Source organism: Chlorocebus sabaeus, chromosome 3, assembly GCF_047675955.1.
Source record: "Chlorocebus sabaeus isolate Y175 chromosome 3, mChlSab1.0.hap1, whole genome shotgun sequence".
In the NCBI taxonomy this organism is placed as follows: Eukaryota; Metazoa; Chordata; class Mammalia; order Primates; family Cercopithecidae; genus Chlorocebus; species Chlorocebus sabaeus.
The window spans coordinates 5389914-5416226 of NC_132906.1; the positions used below are offsets into that span (position 1 = coordinate 5389914).

Below are 26313 nucleotides of genomic sequence, written 5' to 3' on the forward strand. Positions count from 1 at the left end.
ATTGTCATAAAATGCCAACCACCACCAACAGGCCTATGTGAAGGGGCCCAGAGGCAGGAGGGCTGGGGTTAGGCATGGCCTTGGCCAGATGGGGAAGCTGGGTGCTCGGGATCAGGGTAAGATGGGGATGCTGTGAGTATAGACGCTGGGCAGGGAAGCCCTGCAGGGAAGAAAGAGCAGTAGAGCTGCAGTGCGTGTGGCCATCCAGCTGGAGCAGAGGATGGAAACCGAAGAGTGGGTAGACTCTTGGGTGCCAGGCTTGAGTCGGGTGAATCCTGCCCTCATTGTAGTGCATAAAGGGAGCTATAAATCCAGGCCTCCGGGATTCTTAGACCCTTCCAGTCCCTGTGGAGGGTACCAGAGGCGGTTAATTGTGTCTCGGGCCCTCTGCTCTCCCTCCCTCTCTAAGTCTCACTCTCCTTTGCAGTGAGCTCTAGCGAAACGTCTATTCCAGTAGGACCAAATGGTTGAGGCCTCCAGAAAAGAAATCCGGTGAACACGAAGGGTTTGTCACACTAACCTGAGTCCCTTTCTCAGGTGGCCCACCTTGTAGGCCAGCCTCCCAATTCCTAGCCAGCTGCAGGCTCCAGGCTTTTGCTCATTCAAAACCAAAATTGGGCCGGGCGTGGGGGCTCACGCCTGGAATCCCAGCACTTTGGGAGGCCGAGGCGGGCGGATCACGAGGTCAGGAGATGGAGACCATGCTGGCTAACACGGTGAAAACCCGTCTCTACTAAAAATACAAAAAATTAGCCGGGTGTGGTGGCGGGCGCCTGTATTCCCAGCTACTCAAGAGGCTGAGGCGGGAGAATGGCGTGAACCCAGGGGGCAGAGCTTGCAGTGAGCCAAGATTGCAGCACTGCACTCCAGCCTGGGAGACAGCAAGATTCCGTCTCAAAAAAAAACAAAAAACAAAAAAACAAAATTGAAGGCATCCGCCCTACTCAGGCCCCCATCTCTGTTCAGAGTAAACTCCTCCCTCCCTCTGCTTTTGCCCTAAGTCCTCTTTTCAACTCACCTAACATCTAACTTGGCCCGGCAGCTCTGATCCCCAAAACCCTCTCTACCTGTTCACTCCCAGACTATCCCTGACCAGCGTGCCAGGAACAAGGAAGTCTTGAAAGCTGCACTCCTTACCGCTCTCCCCTGTCCTTCATCCTTCCACTTGGAATCTCTGTCCATCTACCCATCTCTGGCTACTGAAATCCTGTTCATGTTTCCAGGCACATCTCATACTCTGTCATCTTTAAGAAGTCTTCCCAGAAGCCCCATCGGATATTTTCGTGATAGGTGCCATATTCCACTGTGTAATGTAGATTGCACCAGAGGGTATTTAATCCCCTGAAGGCAAGGACTATAACTTATTCATCTTCCTTTCCTGGGTGGGGAGAACCATCATGCCTTGTACCAAGGACACAGGTCCTGGCTCCGTGAATGAACAGAAACTGAGAGACAAGGAGCTGATGATGAGTGAATGGAGGAGCCTAGTGAGGCACCGTTCACTCCTCAGTGGAGCAGTGTTGGTGGCTGCAACAGCTCTCTTTAGGAAGGATTTAGGACAGCATCCTGATCGGAAGGGGCTTGAAGCACTTTATAAAAGAGAGACAAGGACACACGTGAAACTAGAAGAAGGAAAGTGAGAGGAGAAAGGGCTGCAGAGAGGAGCAAGCGCCTTCCGTCCCCTTAATGGTCCTGCCAGTGCACGGGTTACCTCTCATTGCGTTTAATACCATCTGTTGTTTTTGTATTGTGAAATATTTTCCTTGATTAAATTATGTTGCGCTGTTTTGGAAAGAGAGCGTATTCAAGCAGGTGTCACTTCTGTTTCTTGCAGGCAACTATGGTCCTGAGCTCCGCACACTTCTGGTTGGGATTATTTCTGGTTCCTACTGCCTGTTTGATTGAAGATGTGGCGTGGAGAGCGTAAGTGTAAAAGTGAAGCGGGGACCCCACGTCTGGCTTTTCTGTCCCTAGAATTGTCTTTCCCATGAGCCCTGCTACAGGGTGTGAGAATGACAGGAATTCGGGAGAAAGGGGTCTCCTGCCACCTGCCAGAAATGAAAAAAAGGTTTTTTCGTTTAACGTGTGCTTCGTCTTGATATGAAAATAGAGACAACCATAGCAATAGGAAAATCAGCGGGGCAGGGCGGCGCATAGCTCTAGTCTCAGCTGCTCAGGAGGCCAAGGTGGGAAGATCACTCGAGCCCAGGTGTTTGAGGCTGCAGTGAGCTATGGTCGTGCCACTATACTCCAGCCTGGGCCACAAAGCAAGACCCTGCCTCTAAATAAAAAGAAACAGAAAGAAAAGAAAAAAGTACAGACACAAAGGAGCCCTGGGAGAAACTGTGAAGATCAATAGGGAAGTTGCTTGTAAGGCAGAGTTTCTAAGTACACACCCATTCCATCCAATTGAGAAAGTATGACGCAAAACTCATCTCTCTTCGTATCATAAACTCAGTGCTAAACATGGCCTGGCATCACTTCCCACGCTTAGAGGGAAGCTATGTATAGGTAAGTCGTTTAAAATTACAAGAATGAAGTATTCTTCATTTTTCCAAACAATTCGGAGTAGGAATGCTTTCAATAAAACTCTTCCAGAGTGAGTTCACAGGTCTATGAGGAAACCGGTCACAAAGATGGCACTATCATGTAGGTTACATAGGAAATCGTTCATGTTCAATTTTGCTTTTATGTTTTAAAATATGTCATTTTCAAGATACCTTCTTACATTGTAGAAGAAGCCACTAAGTTCCAGGATCATGTCAATTTTAATTTCATCCGTGAGCAAAAGGAGGGGCTGCTCCAGATGAAATGGGACTGAGTTTTGTTTTGGTTTGACCCAATTTCTCCTACAAATGGGTGCCAACTTCTCTGCAAACTGAGACTCCGAGCTCGGCTTTACTTTGGGCAAAACACAATTATTTGGGGGCTCTGAGATAGAGAAGTGAGACTTCAGTCCACGCCTTCCAGGAACAGACATCAGATTTCATTCTGAGCCCTCCGTTCCTCCCACACTCAATGAGAATTTTTCTTGCCTGACAGTTAAGGATGGCTTTTGAAAAAGTCTTCCTTTTGGCATTATCTTGACAACCGATGATACCTCATGCAGATCTAGATAGAGGGGGAAAGAATGTTATAACATGGATTTTCTTTTTTTTTTTTTTTTTTTTCCTGTTCACTAAGTTTTTTAACTGTTAGAAAAATTAAACAATTCTCATTTCTTAAATCCTTTGATTTACCATTACTTCCATTTTATTTGGTAAAACCATGTTCTGCAAATAGCAGAATCAGAATCCTCAGAAATGAAAAGACTACTGCCAGAAAATAGTATTTTCTTAATCTAATAGATGTACCATAAGAAAATATTAGTTCTGGCCGGGCGCAGTGGCTCACACCTGTAATCCCAATGCTTTGGGAGACCGAGACGGGTGGATCACAGGGTCAAGCGGTCAAGACCATCCTGGCCAACATGGAGAAACCCCGTCTCTACTAAAAATACAAAAATTAGCTGGGCGTGGTGGTACGCGCTGGTAGTCCCAGTTACTCGGGAGCGTGAGGCAGGAGAATCACTTGAACCGGGGAGGAGGAGTTTGCAGTGAGCTGAGATCATGCCACTGCACCCCAGCCTGGCAACAGAGCAAAACTCTGTCTCGAAAAAAAAAAAAAAAGAAAAGAAAAGAAAGAAAATATTAGTTCTGTTATTTTGCTCTTCCAACCAATAGTCCCAATTGTGGCACAGTCTATTCCCTTGCTGAATTTGTTCGAAATCTTTGTTTTGCAGAGATAAATCAGTTCTAGATAAATGGAGAATAGTCTTGGCCACATCAGCTGGCCTTTTCTGTTTACAGTGATTGAAAACTAGTGACATGATTATAAATTAGTTTATTTTAATTCAGCTATCTCAAATTAGTGTTATTAAAAAATTCTATTGAGACTGTATATTTGCCGAAGACCTTAGCAATAGTCTCTTTCTTCCATCTGAAAGAGAACGTTTATACATGACAAAGTGTCTGTGCCTCTTTGTCCGTTTTCTGGTTCTTTTCCAGTGCGTTCTGAGTAATCATTCCCTGTCACCACAAAGCAAATTATCTGTTCCCTCAAACAGGACTTGATTTTGGTTTCCCCTGGCACTATAAAATTAGCACCATTTACATTTTAACAAGGATAAATCAAATGACACTACTCCCAGCTTCACCATATGGAAAGAGTAAAAGTCACTTCGTTTCCAAGGAGCTTGCCAACTGGGTCAGAGAATAAACCCGGGCTCTGCAGTGAAGGTGCTGGAGGGGCAAGCAGGGGAGGCTGAGGGCCATCCCTCTGCAGCAGGAGCACTCGGCCACCCAGCACCTGGGACCGTGGGCCCAGAACTCAGTTTTTCCTGGGAGCCAACAGCATCTCAGCTCTGGGCTGAGCCGGAAAGGTCCCTGCTGAATTCCAGAAGTGCTTTCTAAAATGGATTTGTGTCTTGTTTTATTTAGGGGAGCAGGGAAAATAGCGTATATTGGCTGCCAGCTGGAATATTTGCCCAAAGCACATAGATGCTCAATTTGTAACATCTATTTAATATCGAAACTACCCTCACCCCTCTCCTCAAAAACAGGACATTTTTCAGTTTATTGGCACATTTTCCCTCTGATTGTGAGGCCCATATTATGTCTCGTATTATTCTCCAAACCCGAAATACTTGTTTTTGAGGCAAGTAAATTCGGAGGCCTCTCGCAAAAAGAGAAGGCCTATTGTGAATCACTTACCTCTGAGAAGGCTACAGTGCTTCGTGGAGATTTCTCTTTCTGAATTGCAACTTTAGAAAATGCTGTTGGCTGCTTCTTACTATGCACTGAACAAAAATATTAATCCTGCTTGTCCCCAACCACCCATCATCAGGTTTGAGTTGTCAGGTATCTACCAAGGCACGATACCTGTAATGCGCCTTGGGGTTTCCGGAAGGGGTGTGCCTTCGTGAGTGGGCACAGGGGCAGCTGTGATGGCAGTACGTGGTGATGCTGGGAGAGCTTCCACAGGGGTGCTGCAGGCCTCTCATCTTGCCTTGGGCCCATCTTCAGGATGTTTTGTTTTGTTCTGAACTTTGGTGGTTATCACTCTCTTTTGAAAGGACTTTTAGGCCGGGCGCAGTGACTCACACTTGTTATCCCGGCACTTTGGGAGGCTGAGGTGGGCAGATCACCTGGGGTCAGGAGTTCAAGACCAGCCCGGCCAACATGGTGAAACCCTGTCTCTACAAAAATACAAAAATTAGCTGGGCATGGTGGCGGGCGCCTGTAGTCCCAGCTACTCGGGAGGCTGCGGCAGGAGAATGGCGTGAATCCGGGAGGCGCAGCTTGCAGTGAGCCGAGATCTCGCCACTGCACTCCAGCCTGGGCGACAAAGCAAGACTCCGTCTCGAAGGAAAAAAAAAGGCTTTTAAATTCCAGCCCAACGCAGGCCTGCCTTTTCAAGTATATTTCTGTGAGCACTGAAGAAAGTGAGTTGCTCCATCTTTCTACATTTTCCCCATTTCTTTGCCCAGTTTCTCGCTTCCATTTCAGGACCTGGGCTGTTAAGAGTAAGAAAAGAGAACCAGAATGAGGTAATTCAATCACTTTTTCCATTAAGTCTGTCGACTTTCTGGATGAAGATCCGTTATTAGACTATCTTAAGTCAGATTTGGCACGCCATAAAATGCCTACACTATTATCCTGCTAACCAAAATTTTCATATGGGACAAAACTAACCTACCTTTTATTAAAATAATTGATTGATTATATGTGATACCTGGCTAATGAGTATTTTTATTAGAAGCATGAAGTTTAAATTGCCCAGAACTATTTTAATATCCCTTCACTTATATTCATCCAAAATGTTTACTGATGACAGCATGCTGAGGTAAGCTGCCATGTACCCACTGTCATCTGGGTGAAATTTGTTAGTCTTGCTTTATAAAAATAATACAAGCTCAAGGCCACTGAACACAGAGGAACCCATTTCCTTTTATCTAGCTGTATCTCCTGTATTTTACCGTACATCAGCAATATAGTCCCCAATTCCAGAATGACTTCATTTCCTTATTATAATCCCAGATAGGCAGTTAAATGGAAATAAGGGGTAATGAGCAATTTCTATATACAAATGGGCCTTGATTTCTTTTAACTTTCTGACTTAACTAATTTCTTTTGCAGCACGTTATATTTACGCTTCCATCCACATTTAGAATTAAACGTTTCCTTTTGACTTGCTATTCTTTTTTTTCTTTTTTTTTTTTTGAGACGGAGTCCCACTCTGTCGCCCGCACTGGAGTGCAGTGGCCGGATCTCAGCTCACTGCAAGCTCCACTTCCCAGGTTTATGCCATTCTCCTGCCTCAGCCTCCTGAGTAGCTGGGACTACAGGCGCCGCCACCTCGCCTGGCTAGTTTTTTGTATTTTTTATTTTTTATTTTATTTATTTATTTATTTTTTTGAGACAGAGTCTTGCTCTGTCGCCAGGGCTGGAGTGCAGTGGCCGGGTCTCAGCTCACTGCAAGCTCCACTTCCCAGGTTTATGCCATTCTCCTGCCTCAGCCTCCCGTGTAGCTGGGACTACAGGCGCCCGCCACCTCGCCCAGCTAGTTTTTTGTATTTTTTAGTAGAGACGGGGTTTCACCGTGTTAGCCAGGATGGTCTCGATCTCCTGACCTCGTGATCATACAAAAGAAGAGTCCAGGGAAAGAGTTTCAGAAAAAAAAAAAAAAGATCCTAAAAAAAAAAGATCCTAAAACAATCTATTTCTTTTAAAAGTCTCTGAGAACCTGGAGACACCCTTAGGTATATCTGAAGACTCACAGACAACTCTCTCATTCACGAGTCAGTAGCCAGCACCCCAACTCTGTCTCTTCTGTGCTCATCCAGCCTCTCCATGTGGGGTTAGATGAAGCAAGCCCTGGGCCACTAGGCAATAAGCCATTTACAGATAAAGGGCTTACTCTGTCACAGCTGCTGCTCAGAACACGCCAAACCCCAGCTCCTGGTGAGACCTAAGTGATATGCCAGTGGCTAATGCTTAACAACTGACTTTATAACCTATAAATATTAATTTTAGACCACTCACACGGAGCCTTTAGATGGGAGATTTTAGAATCAGTTTTTCTAATTCAGGCATTATTAGATAAAGGTGCTTGAGAACAGGGTTTTAAATTGCCAGCATCCCTTTACGCAGGTGCTATTAAATACACACAGAAAGAGAAGTTGCATCATCCCCAGCATTGCAATTTAGTATTTTCCAATAGCGACAAAGGTCCCAGGCTAGCTCACAGGGGCTAGCCTAGTGGAAATAGTATCAAATTGCTGAGTAACTCTTGAATATGGGCGCAGTTTCTCCCCTGAGAGCACACACAATGCCTGGGAGCACTGAGATGCTCAGACCATTGCCCTCTAAGGCCGTGCTGTGATTGAGTGAAAACCGGCAGCTTCCACAGTGGGTTGGATTCTGACCTAGGCTGTAGGTTCCCAATGCCCAACCTTCCTATTCCAGCCTCCCACGTAGGAACCCCATTTCTTCCCAGCCCGGGAAATGATAATGGGGTCTGTTCTGCCCCTGTGCAGGGGAAAGGGGAGAGGGAGGATGATGGTGGAGAGAGGGATCCTCGAGGAACCAGCAATGCTGCTCATAGTAACCAGGCTGTTCTAGGACCCATGCAAGCCTGTGGCTCAGAGCAGGTGGGGCAGGCACTTGGTGGCCTTGTTGTCAGTCTAACCCCAGAAGCCCGGGAGATAAAAGACCACTTTCGGGGCCCCACATATTACACAATAATGAACAGGGTACATTTTAACATTGTTTTTGACTCTCCTTTCCAGGAAACTGTTAGATATTCGCTCATTGATTGTTTAAATTAAAATTCCACAAGCTCTGCTTTGAACTGCAGTGTTTTATCAATCCTGAGTCTCAGGACACTGTTTGATGGAATTAAGGCATTCTGTGTTAAAGCCTGTGTGCCTTTCCCTTGTTTACTTTGGGGGAAAGGCTGTCAGGGGCATAGACAGTGTCTCAGTGCTAATACACCATTATAGATTAACTCGGAGTGTCGGGAGATGGCTCACATTATCTTAACAGGCTTTCTTTCCTCGAAGGTGGAGGGTGGGTGAGGTGGCACAGGATTCTGCAGGAAGAGCCCACGTCTTCGGAATGTTCCCACGACACTGTTTTCATTTCTGGGCAAAGCTGCTCAGTTTTTGTTACATTCTGTCTTTGGGTCCTAGTACCCAGCAGGGTCCTCACATGTATTTATATTGAAATTAAGCTGATGCAAAGCTTTTCAATCTGGTGTGTTACTAATTTATGAGTCTTTTCCCTTTACGGTTTTTCCCTCTTATATAACCTGTATCTTGTTAAATGTCTTTTCACCTCGACTGTTTCCAACTAGCAGCTAGATTGTTTCCAACTAGTAGCTCAATTTTAGCTTTGTTTAGTTTCCATTTCATGAAGATTCTGAGATCAGCCAGTTATTGTGAGGTATTCATCTTAGTTTCATCAGTAAAAGAGTAGAGGGAACTCTTCCTACCATTCAAGAAGAGTGGGCTGTCCAGGCCGCGGGTTATTTCATACGTTGTATTAATGCCATTGAGGCCTGCGTGTGTGGACTGCAGTGGTGAGTTGTAGCCAAAGGAAGATGGGAAACCTGTACTCGGGATTTGTGTTGACTCCACATTTCAAGCCGTTGGTTTGCACCCAGACTATGCACTCTAGCATCCTAGGCCCCGTGGCTGCCGTGGCAGTGGCTCTTTTCACACTAAAGAGGGAGGGAGGAAACTCGCCAACCCCTGGGATCTCTGACTGTAGTTGGGGTCCTTGGACCAGGCAGCCAGTGCCTGTTCACTGAGGTGAGGGTTTAAAGTGTCTTCTGAGTTTTCAGTTCCTGCCAAGAAATGCTTTAGAGGCAGACCCAGGGTCTTCGTGAACCCCACCCAGTCTTTGAGCGACTGGGCTCCTCGGCAGACTTCCAGTTCTTTGCGGGGTGGGGGTGACTCTTGATGTGCACGATCCAGGTCTGGTCTGCGGCACTCAGGATGCCTCCAGGCTGTGGAGATGGAACCCGGGCCATGCATGGAGACTGTGAATGCTCCGCCACTTCCCGAGCCTCCGCCTCCACCAAAGGGCATTTGGCTGTGGCCTGAGAGGGGAACGGCCTGTCTTTCCCAGCTGTGTCGAGTCTCTATGCCATGTTCTTTTTGTTTCCTCATAATACAGAGCCAAGCACACCTGCAAAAAGACATTGCTGGAGGAGGTGCAGGAGCTGGAAACCAAGTCTCGAGTCCTGGGAAAAGCGGTGCTGCGGGATAGCAATGGAAAAAGGTGGGGGAACTCCGTCCCTGTCCGCACAGAACGCATGTTCTCCCGGCCCTTTTCCCTTCTTCCTTCCTGTATTTCTTTTTCTCATCTTGGTTTTCGATGGGAGCACAGTATGCTCAGGTTTAAGAATTTTGGTTATTCTCAGATTTAAATCACACTCTCTCAGTGACCACATGAAACCTAAATCTCTGGAAGTCTCCAGGTAAGACTGGGGGTTTTACTGGGGTTAGAGGTGAACTAAACAACCCATGTGCAGAAAGTCGACGTCGTGGCAGATTATCTCAAGGTGGAAGAGTCCGGGGTTAGCAGTATTACCACCGAGGAGTTTAAGCCAGGCCTTTGGATTTCAAACCCAAGTATCGCACCCAAGCATGAGTATCTACGGTGAAGGTTTGCGTGTGAAATAATGCACATTGTTATTCATGTAAACCTCGTCACATTCCACTTCAGCAGATCTACATGGGGGAGTGGTTTTTAGTGTTAACGTTTTCTGCTGGGGGTGAAAGGAATCGTGTGAACTCCTGGAACTGACACTGCTGCTTGCTCGCCTAATTCCTCCTGAACACGAGCCTGCCCTTCCCCACAAGGAACAGCTGGGCCTGAGCATAGTGTTTGTTTCATCACAAGATGTTAAAATGTCGTTAGAGTGCACTCTGTTAAAATCTACGTACCATCAAGGGAAATTTCTCTGGGCGTAAGAACAATTTGCAGGGTACTTGAAAGCCATGTTCTATTAAGGACATGGAATATCTATAACATTCTGAGTACAACTCTCCTATAAATGCTTAGAAGGAAACCAGTAACTAACTGTTAATGAAACAAACATCAAGAAATCAAATACTTACAGAGATCCTCACTTTGTGTTTTGCTTTATATTGTGTTTATTTGCACCATCTTTTAGAGCAATGAAGACAAAGCAATTTTTTTGGTTAAAGAAAGAGAACGCAAACATTTTGAGAGGCTTTCAAAATACAGCTTCGAACAGATTTTAGGAAAGGGATGATGGCATAGAGTTGAAGTTGTGGTTTTGTATTTATTTATGAGTTATTTTTTAGTCAGTTTATCCAGCATTCATTTTATAGCAGCTATGCTAGTCCACTTCTGGTCCTAAATCTCTGTGGGCTCTCCATTTTCTATAGAATGAAGTTCAGAATTCCTGGCAGACAAGTTCAGAACAATACCCTGTGTGAACCTGACTTCACAAGCCTTTGCTCATGCTCCGTCCACAGTCTGAAGTGCGCTCACATTTCTTTCTGTCACTGTCTTTTTCACATATTCAGGAGTCAGAGACATCAGTCTTGTTGACATCGGTCAACAGGACGAAAAGCACTGTCTTCCATAAGCTTAAGTTTGTGAATACATAGGGATGGGGGCTGATTTTACCGCAGATGTACATGTAACCACTATGCGTGGTTGAGGCTTGTTCAGGGCTGTTCTATCCGTCAGACAGCCGAGGCGTAGGGCTCAGAACCTGTTCGAGTTTCAGGGACCTACCATGCTCTTTGAGACTTGAAAAATATATATATTGATAGGCTCCAAAAATTAGGGAGCAGGAAATTAATTTCGTTTCTGCATAATGAAATTAATAAATATTTAAAACCCTGTAAAATGCATATCCCTCTTAACCGTTAAGTTTAGTAAGCGCAGTAAGTTTATTATACTTCGAAACAACTTACAGGCTCTCTTATATCTCAAGTATACACAATGATTGCTGAGGGGGCGTAAGTCATTTCTAAATAAAATGAGAATTTCAGAGCAAAATTCTCAAACTCCTTTCAAACATTTTACAGGAAAACATTACGTACAATGTGGTGTGAGATGTGCTTGAGCGTGTTTGTTCTGATGTGAGGAGGGGTCATCTGGCTTGAGCCATCGAGAAAGGCTTCATGTTGGAGATGGACGAACAACAGGCCTTTGAGGTTGGAAGGGTCTTGAATGGACGGAACTGCCGAGAATCTGATTTGGACAGAGGGAGTGGCACATGCCAAGGCTCAGGTCCAACACTGTGTGCAGGGACCAACCACCCAGTTTGGAGGGCCACGTGCATTGTGCAGAGATACGGAACCTGCATTTGAATTCTGGCTTTGCAACCTACCGGTGAGGCCTTGTGTAGGATATTTCATACGTTGAGATTGTCTCTTCATCTGTCATAGAAGGCTAATATTTTCTTTGGGGGGTTAGGGTTTGTGAAACACGTACAACGCAGCATATTGCCTGACCCATGTCGGGTGCGTAAAAGGTCAGGGCTCGTCTTCACTTTGGCAGGAGAGTCACGAGCTGTCAGCCTTGAATTGTATTGATGGGAGCTGTGAGCTGTCAGCCTTGAAAGAGTGTGTGAGCCCATTTTTGCTTGTTGTTGATCAAACGAATGTTATTTTTACAATTCACTGATCCTGTTCAAAATTCACTTTTAAACGTTCAAATGGATATCAGAAAATAAGAGTTTAAATGTGGCTTCCTACCTTCTACATTTAAAGGTCTTATTTTCTGGTTCCTTGTAAATGTCACTTTGTAGTTCATGTGATGGTGTGTGAGTGTGTGCGTGTGTGCACGTGCATGGGTGGGTCTGCATGCTCCCACTTGGTTGCACCATTTCCTTTTCTTCTATCCCAGCATCTTACTTTACCCTGGAATTCCTAGCCAGAACATAGTCTGGGGACTCCGCAGCTCATCCTCCTCAGTAACCCCCTCCCATCTGTTTTTCTCACTTCTAATTGCTCACAGATTTTCTGGGTGGTCCATCTGCAAACTAAATAATGGTGGCGTGCCGCTCTCTGCACGGAGACTGTGCTGTCCTGCTTGGCCTCCTGAGCTGCCTCACAATTGTTCTTTTACCACCTTTGCTTTCTTCTTTCACACCTGCTTAGATTCCTGAGGGGTGGAGGGCAGAGACTTCTCCAGCTCTGTCCTCCCTTCTAAATATCTTATAGACCCCGCCTCTTTGAGGGGTCCTGAGTGTTTTTGTCTCTTCTCACCCCTCCCTGTTCCTTCTTTCCTACCCTCATCTGATCTTTCAGCTGATTTGTGTCTCTCTCTAGCTGTTACCCACACAGGAAGCTCTGTCAATATTTGCTGACTGACTGGCTGGCAATACCAAAGTCTAGTGCGGTGGTAGTGAGGAAAGGACGGTGACTTCAGTGCCAGATGAGCTGACACACTAGTGCCTGGTGTGTCATGTAGTGTGTCAGCTCGTGTGTCAAATGTGCACAAAGTGGCCACAGAGAGATGCTGACAGTCACCGGGCCTCCAGGGAGGGGCAGTTTATCTCATTGCTTAAGAGTACAGCTAACGTAGACTCACACATGGAGAGGCATTTGTGATGTAAGATTAGCAAATCCTATCCCTGCAAAGATGCACAGGCCAGGAGCCCGTCCTTCCTGAAGCCCACCGCCTCTCCTGCCTTCCTGTGCCAGCCAAGCCGGGGCACCCCTGGGGGTCCTCAGCATCCCTAACCCCAGGGGCTTACTCAGCTCAGTCCTGACAGCATTGCTTAGGGCCCCTTAAGGGGCATTCTGCCAGGTTATGAAACCCAGGTCCAAGTCACTGGCAAATGTTCTAGCAGTTTCTCTTAGGAATGTAATCACAGGAAGTAGAACCAAAAAAAGTCTTTCTGCATTAATCTTTTTAGAAAACCCTCTTGTGCCAAATTCACGATTACAATTTTGAAATTGTAGCCAGGGATTCTAAGTTTCTCTCTGCGCCTTGTATTCATTCAATAAAATATTTTCATCTAACATTTTGTTGAACTTGTCTAAGCCCCATACTTTTATACTATTTTGATAAAGTTAAATTGTCATGAACACGCTTCTGCACTTTCTCATTAGTAAATCTTGTCTCCCAGAATCAACCTGTGGAATTGATACTTTAATAAGCCTGTTCTCATGAAGAAGCAGATAATGAGAAAGGGTGAGATGAGGGAATTAGATATCCAAAAGCAGAGTGAAGAAAGTGCTTTAGGGAGTGAATAAAAATGTGTGTCTTGATTTCAGTTTTTTGTTCTTGAAGGAGTGTTTTTCACGATGTGGTGTTTGTGCACCTCGTAGACACTGGACACGTGACGATTTGGGTTGATCCGAATACCTTTTCCCAAGCTGTCTTCCCAGTAATCCCTACCCGGGGAAGCAGGAAGCCCCCGTACCGCACAAGAAATAGTCTACCCTGCATATCGTTATTCTCAGCGTCTCAACAATGAGGAGCTAAATGGAAGAAAATTCCTTGTCTTTAATGTCTTGGTAATATCTTTCCCTTCTTTATTCCTGAAGTGTAAGCCATGCAAATTTCTTTCCTGGTGAAAGAAAATCTATCTTTGGCCATTCACCTTTACAGATACAACATAAACCGATGACAGCAGGTAAGATGACAGACTTTTGTTCCTTAATTTTTTTTGGAATGAGATAAGTGGTTGCCCTGTAATATTTTAGGTACAATGGCAAGCAAGAAAGAAAAGGGGGAATATATTTGTTGAAAACATCTAGTTTTTGAGGTATGTGTAGCCTGAATAAACAAGGAGAGCTTGTTCTATTTCTAGATCGCCTTTCACTGCCTTCATCCCAGTTGGTGGGAGTGGGGTGGGGTGGGGTGGGCCCAGGGCTGATTTTCTCCATTGTCAAGGGCAAACAGACCCAGCTGCTGCCCCTGCCTTCGCCAGGAAGGCGGTGGATTATCTTCCCCTTAAGTGCTTTCCCTGGGTGCAGCTTACGCTGTGACTTTGGTGAAGGTAGCTGTGTGGCTGGTCTTAAACCTTCTGGCGAGCCATCGCCTCGTCTCCCTTCAGTTTTGTGGTCTGTGAACATCTGTGCATGGCCGTGTGACCCAGGGTAATCTGGACGGCCCATCACCGCCAGGGAATTCAGGAGGGAAACCTGACTCTCTCCTCCGCCCAGGCGCCGTGGCCACTTGCTCTGCGGCTTCCATTTCATCCAGGCTGCTTCTAAACAGACAGGGCCCTGGTCACGGCCTTGGACAGGTGGCCGGGGAGCCTAATGGAGCTCTCTCTGCCGAAGAATAGGGACGGAGCCTGAACCACAGCAGCAGGATTTCAAACAAACCCAAGATTGTTCCTCCACTCCAGGCAGTGCTCTCGAGTGCTCCTTTGAAAAGCAGTCGTATTAAAGAAACAAAACAACCCAAACTCCCCAATGCATTCTGAGTGAGTACTCAACTCAGAAATACCTGCCATACTTTGATCTTTAACGGAAATCCTTTGATCTTTAAAACAGCATTGCGAAAGCTGTTTGGAATCATCACACCTCTAAGTCAAAACCAGTCCCACTGCCAGGCCGAGCGTGACGCTGAGCCAGCCTGAGGCAGGAGGGACGCCGGACTTTCGCATGGGACTACGACGTTGCCTGCTTTAGGACGTTGTCACTTTAGGAAATCGGTTTTCTCACAGTACTGGCCGTTGGCAGTGCACGTGTGGTGCGTCTTCCTTTTGCTTTCACCCCCACCTCTCCTACGCTTTCCTCCTAAAATACCTATTGTTGACTTTTTGCTAGCCAAAAGGATAGGAAATTAGGGCATCATTTCAGCAAACCTCTCCAGGCCAGGTGGCAAATGTCTGCTTCCAGCACCTGGTGGAGATTTATTTTCCTTCCAGCTGCATTTTTTCCACGACTCTGTCATGAAGCAGAGAAACGAGTGCAGACGGTGAAGACGGACGACCTGAGCTGGGCTCTAGCTTAGCTGTGTGGCCTTGGCTGGGTTATTCACTTCTCTGAACTTCAGTTTTCTCATCATACATTTGCTTGGAGGTTTAAATAAATAATGCAGATTAAATCTATAGCATATGTAGATGTTCAGGAAGCATCCCCTAACTGAGAAGCTGCATAACAAGTACATTTCACTGACCATGTTCACCATCTAACATGTGAGCCTGGGGAAGACGCGAATGCAGCAGGCTCTCTGAGCTGCCTCGTCGGGGTGCGCCCCTGAGTCTGAGGTAAAAGGGAGAAATCTAACAGAATCCCAGGCACATGGGAGTGGTGTGGACGATCAGTCGTAGTGAATGTTGGATGGGGGCTTGGGGGAAACTCTAGTGAGTTCTGAATCATGTGGTCTCCTCAAGACAGCCTTTGGATTACGGCTTCAAGGAGCTCCTCTTTGTGAAGAGGACAGTGTACCCAGCCCAGGCTGTCCCGTCTGCCCCAGGGTCTCCCGCCGGCCTGCCCCTGTCCATCTGAGCTGCGGTCTGTCTGTACCGTCTATGCCGCCCTTCACCACTCCTCCCAAGAACCAGCCCTTCCTTCAGCGTCTCCTGCTCCATCGGGATGAATTGCTCTCACCCTGCAGACTCCCTCTTGGTGTCCGCACTGTCCCCTCGTGTCCTGAGCATCCCTGGGTGCCAGGTCTCGACATCTTCCCAGCATCTGTGCAGTTATCCCCCTGGTCCCCTGCTGTGGTGCCCGTCCCTGTTCACCCACCGTCCCACAGCTGAGGACATCCTTTGTGAAGCGCAGCCTCATCATTGCCACCTTCTGCCCTCAGCCCACCATCTGCTGAGCCAGTGCAGACCAGAGCCACAGTGATTTCTGCCTCTGCTTCTCTTCTGACATGTACGACCTTCAGCCTCCACCTCCCCTGTCCTCCCCACGCTGTGCCCTTCTGTGGTTGACGCTACCCTTGGCCCTTCTTGATTGACTGGTTTTATACGGCAGTGTCGCACTGTGTCCCAAGCACTGGACCACACGTGGGCTACTCAGGGGCAGCAGGACAGGCCTTGTCCTGGGAACAAGTGCCGTCCACCTCAGGACACACTCTCTGATGTCACCAACTTCCCTGCTGTGCTGATGGCAGCCTGGGCTTCCCTTAAAACACTCATTTTAAAAGTTTTATTTTCATTATTCAAATATTCAAGCATACATAGTGGTAGGGAGATGAGCACAATAAGGTCTTATGAAATCATTGCCCAGATCTTGATAATGACTGCATTATCAAGATTCTGCCAAAACTGCTTCATCTCACCCCTTCTGCTCAGAGTCTTTCTTTCCAGAAACAAAGCGAATCCCAGGCATCATGACAGTCCACCTACACTTTAGGGGGCATCTCTAAATATTCCACGAGACTTTATAACATCTGTGATATACAACGTGCTTGTTTATGTTATTAAATGTGAAAGTCCAGTCCCCATGCTCACATCTAACAAGTGAATAATAATTCCTTGGTGTCAGTCAAACACCCAGTCCATACAAGGACTCTCTGGGTGCCTCAGCCCTGCTTTTTAGGATTAGTTGATTGGTGTTAGGATCTGGGCGAGGTTCACACATAACATTTGGTTTCTGTGTTCCTCAAGTTCCTCTGAATCTGGAGAACTTTCTCTTGTTTTTTTGTTTTGTTTTTATATACAGGGCCCCATTAGGTTGCCCAGGCTGGGCTTGAATTCCTGGGCTCGCTCCATCTTCCTGCCTCAGCCTCCCAAGTAGCTGGGATTACAGGGAAGTGCCACCATGCCGAGACCTGTCTTCCTGGTTTTTAATGCCATGGATTTATTCATTATGCTCCACTTTACTTTTTTTTTTTTTTTTTTTATCATAACACTGATCCCCACATGCAGCAAATGAAAGTTTCTTCATGTGCAGAAAAGGTGATGAGGACTCAGAGAGATGGAGTCACGTCTGCTCATTGTCCTCATTGTCACCCAACTAAAGAGAGGCAAACCTGCATCTTCTTACTTCAGGCCTCTTTCCACCAAGCCAGGATATGGAGAGCCACCCAAATGCTTGCATTTGCAATTACATCTTAATTAGAGAGACTGGAAAGCCACGGAGCCCCCAGACAGACCAGGAGAGGTGCTTACCTTCTGGCAGGGTCTGATGAAAAGGGTCATAGTCTGCTGTCTGATGAAGCTTCGTGCAGAGTCCAAGGAAGCTAGAGAATTGTAGTTGCATGTTGTTGACTTTTAGATCCCTACATGTAGGAAGAACATGGACCAAGCAGAGAAATCATACCCCGACCCCGCCAAGAAATGCTGAAGCCAAACCAGTGGAGAAATTCAGAGCAAATACAGGGAAAGGAGTACGTGAAAGAGGCTCATTTTGTTTGTTTGTTTGAGATGGAGTCTCGCTCTATTGCCCAGGCTGGAGTGCAGTGACGCAATCTCAGCTCACTGCAAACTCTGCCTCCCGGGTTCAAGCAATTCTGTGCCTCAGCCTCCTGAGTAGCTGGGATTACAGGTGCCCGCCACCACGCTTGGCTAATGCTTGTATTTTTAGTAGAGACAGGGTTTCACCTTCTTGGCCAGGTTGGTCTTGAACTCCTGACCTTGTGATCCCCCTCCCCACCCCAGCCTCCCAGAGTGCTACGATTCAAGGCTTGAACTACGGCTCCCAGCTGCGGCTCACATTTTGATATGGCTCAGAAAAGAGAAGCCTTGCTAAAGAAGCCAATTTCCACCCACAATCACCTTCATGGAGCCTAGTATGGTCTATGAAAGAAATTAATTGAATGCATTTAATCTTGTAGAGAGAAGAACCTTGGGCAAAGCCTAATGCCGCAAACATTTTAGTTGAGACAACAGCAAGAGTTCTTAGGAGAACAGCTGGAGAGCCAACCACGCTCCCAGGCAAAGCCAGTTGAAGCTCTCGCCTTGCTGACAAATACTCGCGACAGGTCAGGAAATGCATTAGTGGAACAAAGGGAGTGAATGGGGCAGGAAATTACCTAAAGGCTGCCCGCATGACCCAGCCAGGCTTCTAGGGACTGTTTGCATCCACAGGAAGGAGAGGAGGAGGAAAATAAACTCTTCAGAAAGTAAAACACCTCATTAGCATTTAGTTAATGCCTAAGCTGCCTGTGTCAACTAAAAATAATTGATTCTCTGTTATTTTAAGAATGTTAAATTCCAAGAGCCTGTTGTTGTTATTGTTCTTATGGACCGATGTTTAATAATGAGAAATTTTTAAAATTAAATACCAGATGTTATTTATTATTAAGCTTCTTGTTCAGCTTTAAAACGGTGCTGCAGCTGTATCAGAAATCTAATCAGGAGTTTAGCTGCTTGCTCAGTGCTGTGATGAAGAAGTGCAGCATCTTTAGGAAATGCCTGGAGAGAAAATGGGAAGAAGTGTCCTAGTGATGGAGGGAGGTAAGCCTGGAGGAACCATCGGTGTTAGTGGTTTGCTGGTAACACAGCCTCAGGCTGTATTTCCACGATGACTTTAGTACATTTCCTTTTTTGAATTATGACTTAAATTAGTTCCATGTCAACTTTCTCTATTTGCCAACAAGACTTTTCTTCAAGAACCATTTTTACTGATGAATTTATTGTCCGTTCCGAACAAAACTAGTGTGCACAGCTCGCTGTTTCCCTTTTTAAGTAGTAAGGAAATATTTTAATCCCTTTTGGGGAAAGATAGTTTTATTTAACCCACTTGAGCAGCAACAGAAACATTTAAAGGTAGATTTGCAAAAAAAAAAAAAAAAAAAAAAAAAAAATTGCCATTACATAGGTCACGTAATTTGAATAGTGACATTATACATTCCAGGCAGGGATTAGTTCTTCAGGAGGTTCTGGGATCTCTTTGCTAATCGCTTTTCTCCTGCGTTATCGGTGAGTTGTTTGCTTTTCCCTTTGGCTTCCCGTTTTGCCTACCTCCAACTGTGACTGATCTCTGAGAGTAAGACATTCCAGCCTGAAAACAAACAGGCAGGTTCACCCAATCTGAAATTGAGTTACAATTTAGATGTTATCTGAGAATAACCGGATTCTACTGTTCATTTCTCGACTAACCTCTCCCTACGTTCTGGCAAAGGCATAGAGAAGAAGTGTAGACACCCGGGCACCCCAGCATTCAGGGTTAAAATGACTTTGTAGTGCATCTGAGAGAACTGCTGGATCCCCGGGACGTCCTGGACTGCTAGAGGGGGAAAGAAGCCTGGGGAGAAATGCTGGGTGTTTTCCATTCATATTTGATGGCTGCTTTTGCACACTACAGCACAGAGCATGTCCTCCTGGGCCCCTGACGTGGTCTCTGTGGTAAGGTACACTAGTTCCGTGTCTAGAGCCAGCCCTTGGAAAGCCAGTCAAGGTCCCATTAGATCACGGGTGAATGACATCATTGACCTTGTGGTTGAGAGGAACTTGGAGAATATATAAAAGTTATCACTAAGAGATGGTCATTGTAGCAGGAATCACTGCATTTAGCAATAGATGTATTGGATTTTTGGAGACATTTCTCTATTAACAGGAGCAGAAAAAAAAAATTATTCTTGGGTTTAAAAAAACCTGGCATGAGTCCCAAGCTGGTGTCCCTAAGAGGAAATTCTGTAGAGCAGGACACGTGATTGACTGTCACACAGCCTGGATTGTTAGTGATTCAGTGAGTCCCAGTTAAGTCTTCCTTTTCTAATAGGGCAGTGATAATATGATTATTCAGTGTTTATTCTCTTTCTCCGGCAATTAGGATTGGCTCAAGGCCCCTTAGGTGGTGGTAATTGGGACTTCACAGTCACTAATGAGTAAACATGTTGGCCTCATAGCAAATAGAACCAGTGATTGGCCTAATGTGGGGCGAGTCATTTATGTATCCATGCAACTGACATTTATTAAAAACAGAGGAGGTGCCAGGCCGGACCCCAGCCTAGAATAAGAGAGGGAATTCCTACTGCGTTAGGGCTCACCTGGTAGTGGGAGACAGTGAGTGGTGGCTCTTAGGAGGAAAATGAAGCAGAGGACATAATGGGCAGTGAATGGCTGGGCTGGAGCAGTCAGGGAAGCCTCCTAAGATGACAGTGTCAGGGAAGAAAAAAGTAATGTCTTTTCCTCATGCATTACAAGGCTCATGACTGACACTCCTGAAACAACAGAGTAATCAGAGAAAAGCATAACAGACTTACTTGTCAAAGTTTTATGCCACGTGGGAGCCTTCAGAAGTGAAGACCCAAAGACCCAGGGAAAAATGTATGTATTTTTATGCCAATGAAAAACGGACAGTCATGCAAAAAGGTGATTGGACAAAAAGGGGGTAATTTATCAAGCATGGGGAACTCAGCAAGACCTGTCTGTTGGGACTGTGGGCCTCTCTGTGCAGCCCTCCTTCCCGCTGGGTGTGGGGCCGGACCTCTCTGGAACGCAGACCTCCTCTCAGGGAAGGAAGGTCAGGAAGCTCCTTCATGACCATACTTCCCACTGAAGGGTAGGGAGGGTCAGAGCAACCCTCTTGCTTTCTGAGGCCCTCTCAATCTCCTTCAGTTCACAGTGCTCAGGATCATGTTTTCTGAGCCATGACAACATTTAAACTGAGGCCTAAACAGGCAGTCAACCAAGAGGAGATCTGGGGAAGGAACGTTCCAGAACGTTCTGAACGTTCCTGCAGGAGGAGTGGGAGAGACGCTTGGTGTGACTGGGAAATGCATGACAAAGTCATCTAAGAGATCTAAGAGGCAGCAGAGCCAGATCACACGGGTGTTTGTGAGCAAGGCATTGAATTGTAGCCACCAGGAAACATTTCCGTGGGAGGAGTGTAAGCAAGGAACATACATGACAGAAATTTTTAGAATGTGTGATTACCATACCACTTAAAAGCCATAGAATCCCATTCTCAGATTTAAAAACTGAGTAAAATCTCTAGCCAGGCACAGTGGCACGCACCTGTATTCCCAGCTACTCAAGAGGCTGAGGCAGGAGGATCACCTGAGTCCAGGAGTTTGAGGCTGCGGTGAGCCATGATTACGCCTGTGAACAGCCACTGCACTCCAGCCTGGGCAACATAGCAAGACCTGGTTTCTAAAAATAAAGAAAAAGTTAAGTAAAACCTCAATACTGTATATAAAACATACACAAAATATTTATTAGTATGAATTTGTGATGTGTGTTCAAGTTAAGACATTTATTGTTTCAAAGTCAATTAGCGTTAGCAATGAGGTGATTTTTCAAAATGACAAAAATTAGAAGTGAGTGTTAGGGAAGACAGTTTGCCTTATATCATCTCTGTATTTAGTTTACTTTCATTTTGTTTTGGGTTGTGTTGAGAAAAGCCTTGAGGGATAAAGATTAGTTGCCGAGTTTGTGTTTTCATAGTTTGCCTTGTGACCTCAGACTTTCTCATTTTCTTGATTATATTTAACTGTTGCTTAAATATACAAGTCATATAAAGAAAGAACCAACAGTTTGTGTATATGCTGTCTCTGAAATCAAAATAGCCTCATGTGATAATTGTTCTCTTCTTATGTGACTGACTTACGCAGACAGGAACATGGATCAGGTAATATACTTTGTGAGAATACGCTAGTTGCCAGTATTATTTTATGTGAGTGGACACGTAAGAATGCTTGTTTGAAAAATAGCAATATGTAATTACAATTACTAATTACTAATCAGTGACCTATTTGTAAGACCAAAAATAAGAACCTTTATTTAATCTGAGATCCTGACAGAAGCAAGTTAACTTGAAAACATCTGTGGATTTCAATATATTAAGATTTTATGTGTATTATATGAAACAATTCATATGTTCTTATACTAATTAAATATTTTTTAAAAATATTCAATGTATGAAAAATGCACTTCAAAAACCAGTGGCTGAAAGAATAGTAAACAGCACTGTAACCCTAAAAGCTTGCATTAACTTTATATTTCAGTTTAGTCACACAAAATCCAGATACATACATTCCTCAATTAAGAATAGACATTTTTGAGAGAGTAAGGCACATTTAATTATTTAATATTATACATTTACTTTTGGAACATAAAATGAGGAATTTAAAATGTTAATGATTTTAAAGGTATAATTTAAGAGTTTTACATGTCCTCACTGAATTTACTGATAAATACAACTTTTCATTACTAGTGAAATCAGAAATTTTTAGTTCTCCCATATCTATTTTTTTGGCCGGTTCATCAGAAATACTCAAAGATTTTAGATGGGAGAAATTTTAGATTCTTAAGGTATTTCTAGAATGATGGTGGTTTTGTTTCTCAAAGCATTGATCTGTCGCCCAGACCTTTTGCCCTTCTTGCTCTGTCTCACCTACTCAAAAAGCACTTGCTTTTTAAAAAAGAACTGAGGACAGGAACCGGCTGAATACACTTTTGTCATATGGAACTTTGGGCTCATTGTGTAAGCTATCATCTTTTCACCATCCTCACAAATCTGTTGAAAACTGAAGACTTGTCCAAGTTGTCACAGACAGGAGACAAATTCCTTTTGCATGTTCCCAATTTATACACAGTGCCTTTCCCATGATGCAGAAGATTACAGACATGAAAGCACTCAAAAGCAAAGAGACACTGGGGCTGGGTCGGACACAAGCTTGCTGCCATGTTGCTGGACAAATTGGTTGTATTCTGTGATCAAACATCTAAAGATATTCTGTACACTGGAGCATTTGAGACACAATGACATTTCAAAATAAAATCCAAGTGAGCTTTTTTATTTGATAACCCGGAGAAATGCAGTGGCCACACATTTCTGCTCCATTTTGGCCTCTGCTTCTTGGACCCATACACTATGTGATTGCCGTGTGGCCAGCTGGAGATAACACTTCTGCTGTGTCCTCGAGGTTTTTCACTTTAGTTTCTTTGATATTTGGAAATGGAAATACACCTATGCCCTCAAAAACAATTTATTAATCTTTTTTGTAACTGTACAGTTTTGCAAGGAATATCTACAAAGTGCACCGTTTGATTCCGGGTAAATAAATTTCTTTCTATGGATCTTCAGGCAATTCTTCCGTTAGGCGTAGCAGACATCCTCATCTATGTGCCTCAGATTCTCTGTGCTTTTTGTTCCATATAGGATGTCTTTTTCTTCTTCCTTTTTATGTAATATTCTCAAAGGATATAACCACATCATTCCATCAAGTTTACTTCATGGTTTGTGTCAATGTATTTTTCTTGCATTTGCTTCTTTCTGGAACACAGTGGTTTATACCATGCGTAGGTTTCATGCTTTCTGACTTTAGTTCTTTCGTAGCTCTGTTAGAGTGAGTCCAACTTATGACATCATTAGCAATGTTGTGTAGGCTCTGGGATGCACCTTCTGTGTGTTTGCTTTGATTTTCTGTGCTGCCTTCATGACAGTGTCCCCAGAAAATAATTTTACATTCCTAAAAACTGATATATATTCAGCAACATTTCTCATTCACTTACACGATGAAGAACAACAGCAAAAGAAAATGAAGTTACAACAGCAAATGAAAAACCAGATCATAGAGTTAGCAGTAGAGTTTGTATTTGTTCCCCCAAAACTTTGTTCGCCCACCTGAGAGCAGCACAGAACATAATGCACCCGTTTTTGTCTTCTACAAACCATTACCCATTGACATTCTAATCCTTAAAAAAAATCACACATCATACCTGCTGAGCAAGTAGCATTATAAGTTTTTTTAAATGCCTGTGAGTAGGCATATCCTATTGTAGAGAATCATGTTCTAAAAGTAGATTTCCTTTAGAGAACTTTGGTGAGTTTTCTTCTTAATCTTCAGGGGTCAACTTGGATCAAACTAGGGCTTCTAAGAATTTTCCAGGCATGGTTCCTCTCCTGTAGTTGTTAACTTAAAGATGTATTTATTGTCATCCTTTATGGCGATGCGAATCCAGGCAAAAGCGTGTATCAAACCCTTACGATTTGCCAGAGGTCAAGCTAAGCAGTGAAGAAACAGAGAAACAGTAAGGTAATGATGACAAATGGTAGACACAGAATGAAAACACAATGTGAAAAGCATTTTAATAAAGTGATGAGTGACATTCCAGAGAGCCCAGGGAAGATTAGAATTACAGAGCAGGTAGTGAAGCAGGGGACGAGAGTGACACAGCTGATGTAAAGAGTTATCTGGAGCTGGGGTGCAGTGGCTCACACCTGTCATCCAAGCACTTTGGGAGGCCGAGGCAGGAGAAAGACTTGAGGCCAGGAGTTCAAGACTAGCCTAGGCAACATAAGGAGACCCCCATCTCTACAAAAGTTTTTTAAAAAATTAGCCAGGTGTGGTGGTGCGTGCCTGTGGTCCCAGTTACTTAAGAGGCTGAGGCATAGGGATCGTTTGAGCCCAGGAGTTCCAGGCTGCAGTGAGCCATGATCACACCACTGCACACCAGCCTCAGTGACAGAGCAAGAAACCATCTCAGAAAAAAAGAAAAAAAAAAGTTATCTAGGAATAATGAAAAGTTTGGTATGATGAGGCTGAGAGTCCAGAAATGTGCTAAGAGGGTAGGTTGGGGCTGGGCCTGGTGGCTCATGCCTGTAATCCCAGCACTTTGGGAGAAGAAGGCAGTCGAATCACTTGAGATCAGGAGTTCAAGACCAGCCTGGTCAACATGGTGAAGCCCCGCCTCTACTACAAATACAAAAATTAGCCAAGTATGGTGGCACACACCTGTAATCCCAGCTACTTGGGAGGCTGAGGCACAAGAATTGCTTGAACCCGGGAGGTGGAGCCTGGCCAACAGAGTAAGACTTCATCTCAAAAACAAAAAGAGGTTAGGTTGGATAAGTAAGTGAAGGCCAAATCATAAGGCCTGTGATGAAGTTGGGGCTGTATTCTGTAAGCCACGAAGAGTCATCAAGAGCCTCACTTGTAAGAACTAGTTATTGAATGAGAGCCTGTGAGTAGAGAACGTTTGCCACTTGGCCTTTGCTTTATCAAGATCTTGGCAGCATGACCATGCAGAAACAAAGGGACGTGTCACCAAGATTCCTCTCTCATGCAGGGCTGTGTTAGGACACACATATTTCATTAGAGATTGTTTGGAAAGTCACCTCTCACCCCAACTCTAGAACAATTTACATTAGAGAAAGGTTTTCTTACAGTGGCCTCACACACACCCTTTGGAGGAGAAATGAAAAGCTGTAGTTTAACAACTGCCTTGCACGTAAGAATGAAGGAACCAAATGTGCAAATTTAGAATGACGTTGCATTGGGCTGACCGTAAAGTACCCTCCATCCCCAGGACACTGCTAATGCAGAGAATGTGGTTTGTTATTCAAGACCTACTGGGTAGCTGTTTATTTAGAAATACACTATATAGAAATAGTGTATGCTGGTTACAAGAATGGAAAAGAAAATAAAACTAAAATTACTATTATCAATTACATCCAAAAGGCACACAAAAAAATAACCACAAGGTGTATATCTCAAGGTCAGAAGGCCAAAATAAAGAGCCAAGTTCGTTCATTCTTCTCCATCTCCTTTCAGTCCATTCTCCCTGCTGTTGCCCCACGCATATACTCATGCTTCCTTAAAGTCTGTCCTTGGGCCAGTGGTTCTTAAATAACTCTTATGTCAGTAGAGGATGCTTTCAGTTGCCAATACCAGAGACCCCACTTCAAACTGATCTTCAGGATTGGAGAAGCACCTAGCTTATTTAATTTGAACGTCCTGCTGAGGGGCAGTCATGGTCAATCGATCCCTAGCCAGAATGTTATCAGAGACCCACCAGTCTCTTTCCATCTTTTCAGTTTGCCCCCAGTGCTTTATACTGAGTCTGGTCCATGGCCCCTGTGGAAATAACAGGGAGGTGACGCAAAGTAATGGGGACCATGAGCATCCTTGTTCACCAGTGGAGAGGGGGTGTTTGCCCCTGACAACCAACTGACCAAAGTTACTGTTCGCCTTGCCAGGACCACCCTGAGCCAATCCCCACAGTCCAGGAAATACCACAGTGGATTGATTTAGACTTGGATTACCAAAACCCATCCGTGTAGGAAGATTGGGGTGGGGGTGTCTCTGTGGCTACACATGCTCTTCAACAGGGAGGGAAGAAATGGATGTTGGAGAGAATATTCACGTGTCTCCTTCAGGCCTCTGAGAGTCTCATAAGAGCAATGTGCTGTCTCCCTGTGTGTTCATTTTGCATTTGATTTTTGGAGGATTCACTAACCCACTGAGGACTATCATTCTTTTTTTTTTTCTCTTCAGCTTCATTGAGGTATAATTGACAAATAAAAATTGTATATGTTCGAGGTGTACAACAGATGGTTTGATATATGTGTACGTTGGGAAATGATTGCCACGACCAAGCTAAATAACTATCCACCACCTCACAGTTACCCTCGTGTGTGTG

The 26313-nt window shown here is 44.7% G+C and overlaps 1 protein-coding gene across 3 annotated transcripts in view; it reads left to right on the forward strand.

Annotated features, from left to right (window-relative positions):
* The window catches only part of ATP8A2 (ATPase phospholipid transporting 8A2), a 636199-nt gene that overhangs the window by 570456 nt on the left and 39430 nt on the right, over positions 1-26313 (forward strand). For all 3 annotated transcript variants that reach the window (XM_008021766.3, XM_037986897.2, XM_037986898.2), the window contains 2 exons: positions 1835-1923; positions 9219-9323. In XM_008021766.3, coding sequence (XP_008019957.3) covers positions 1835-1923; positions 9219-9323 — 194 coding nt within the window. The remainder of the gene's footprint in view (positions 1-1834; positions 1924-9218; positions 9324-26313) is intronic.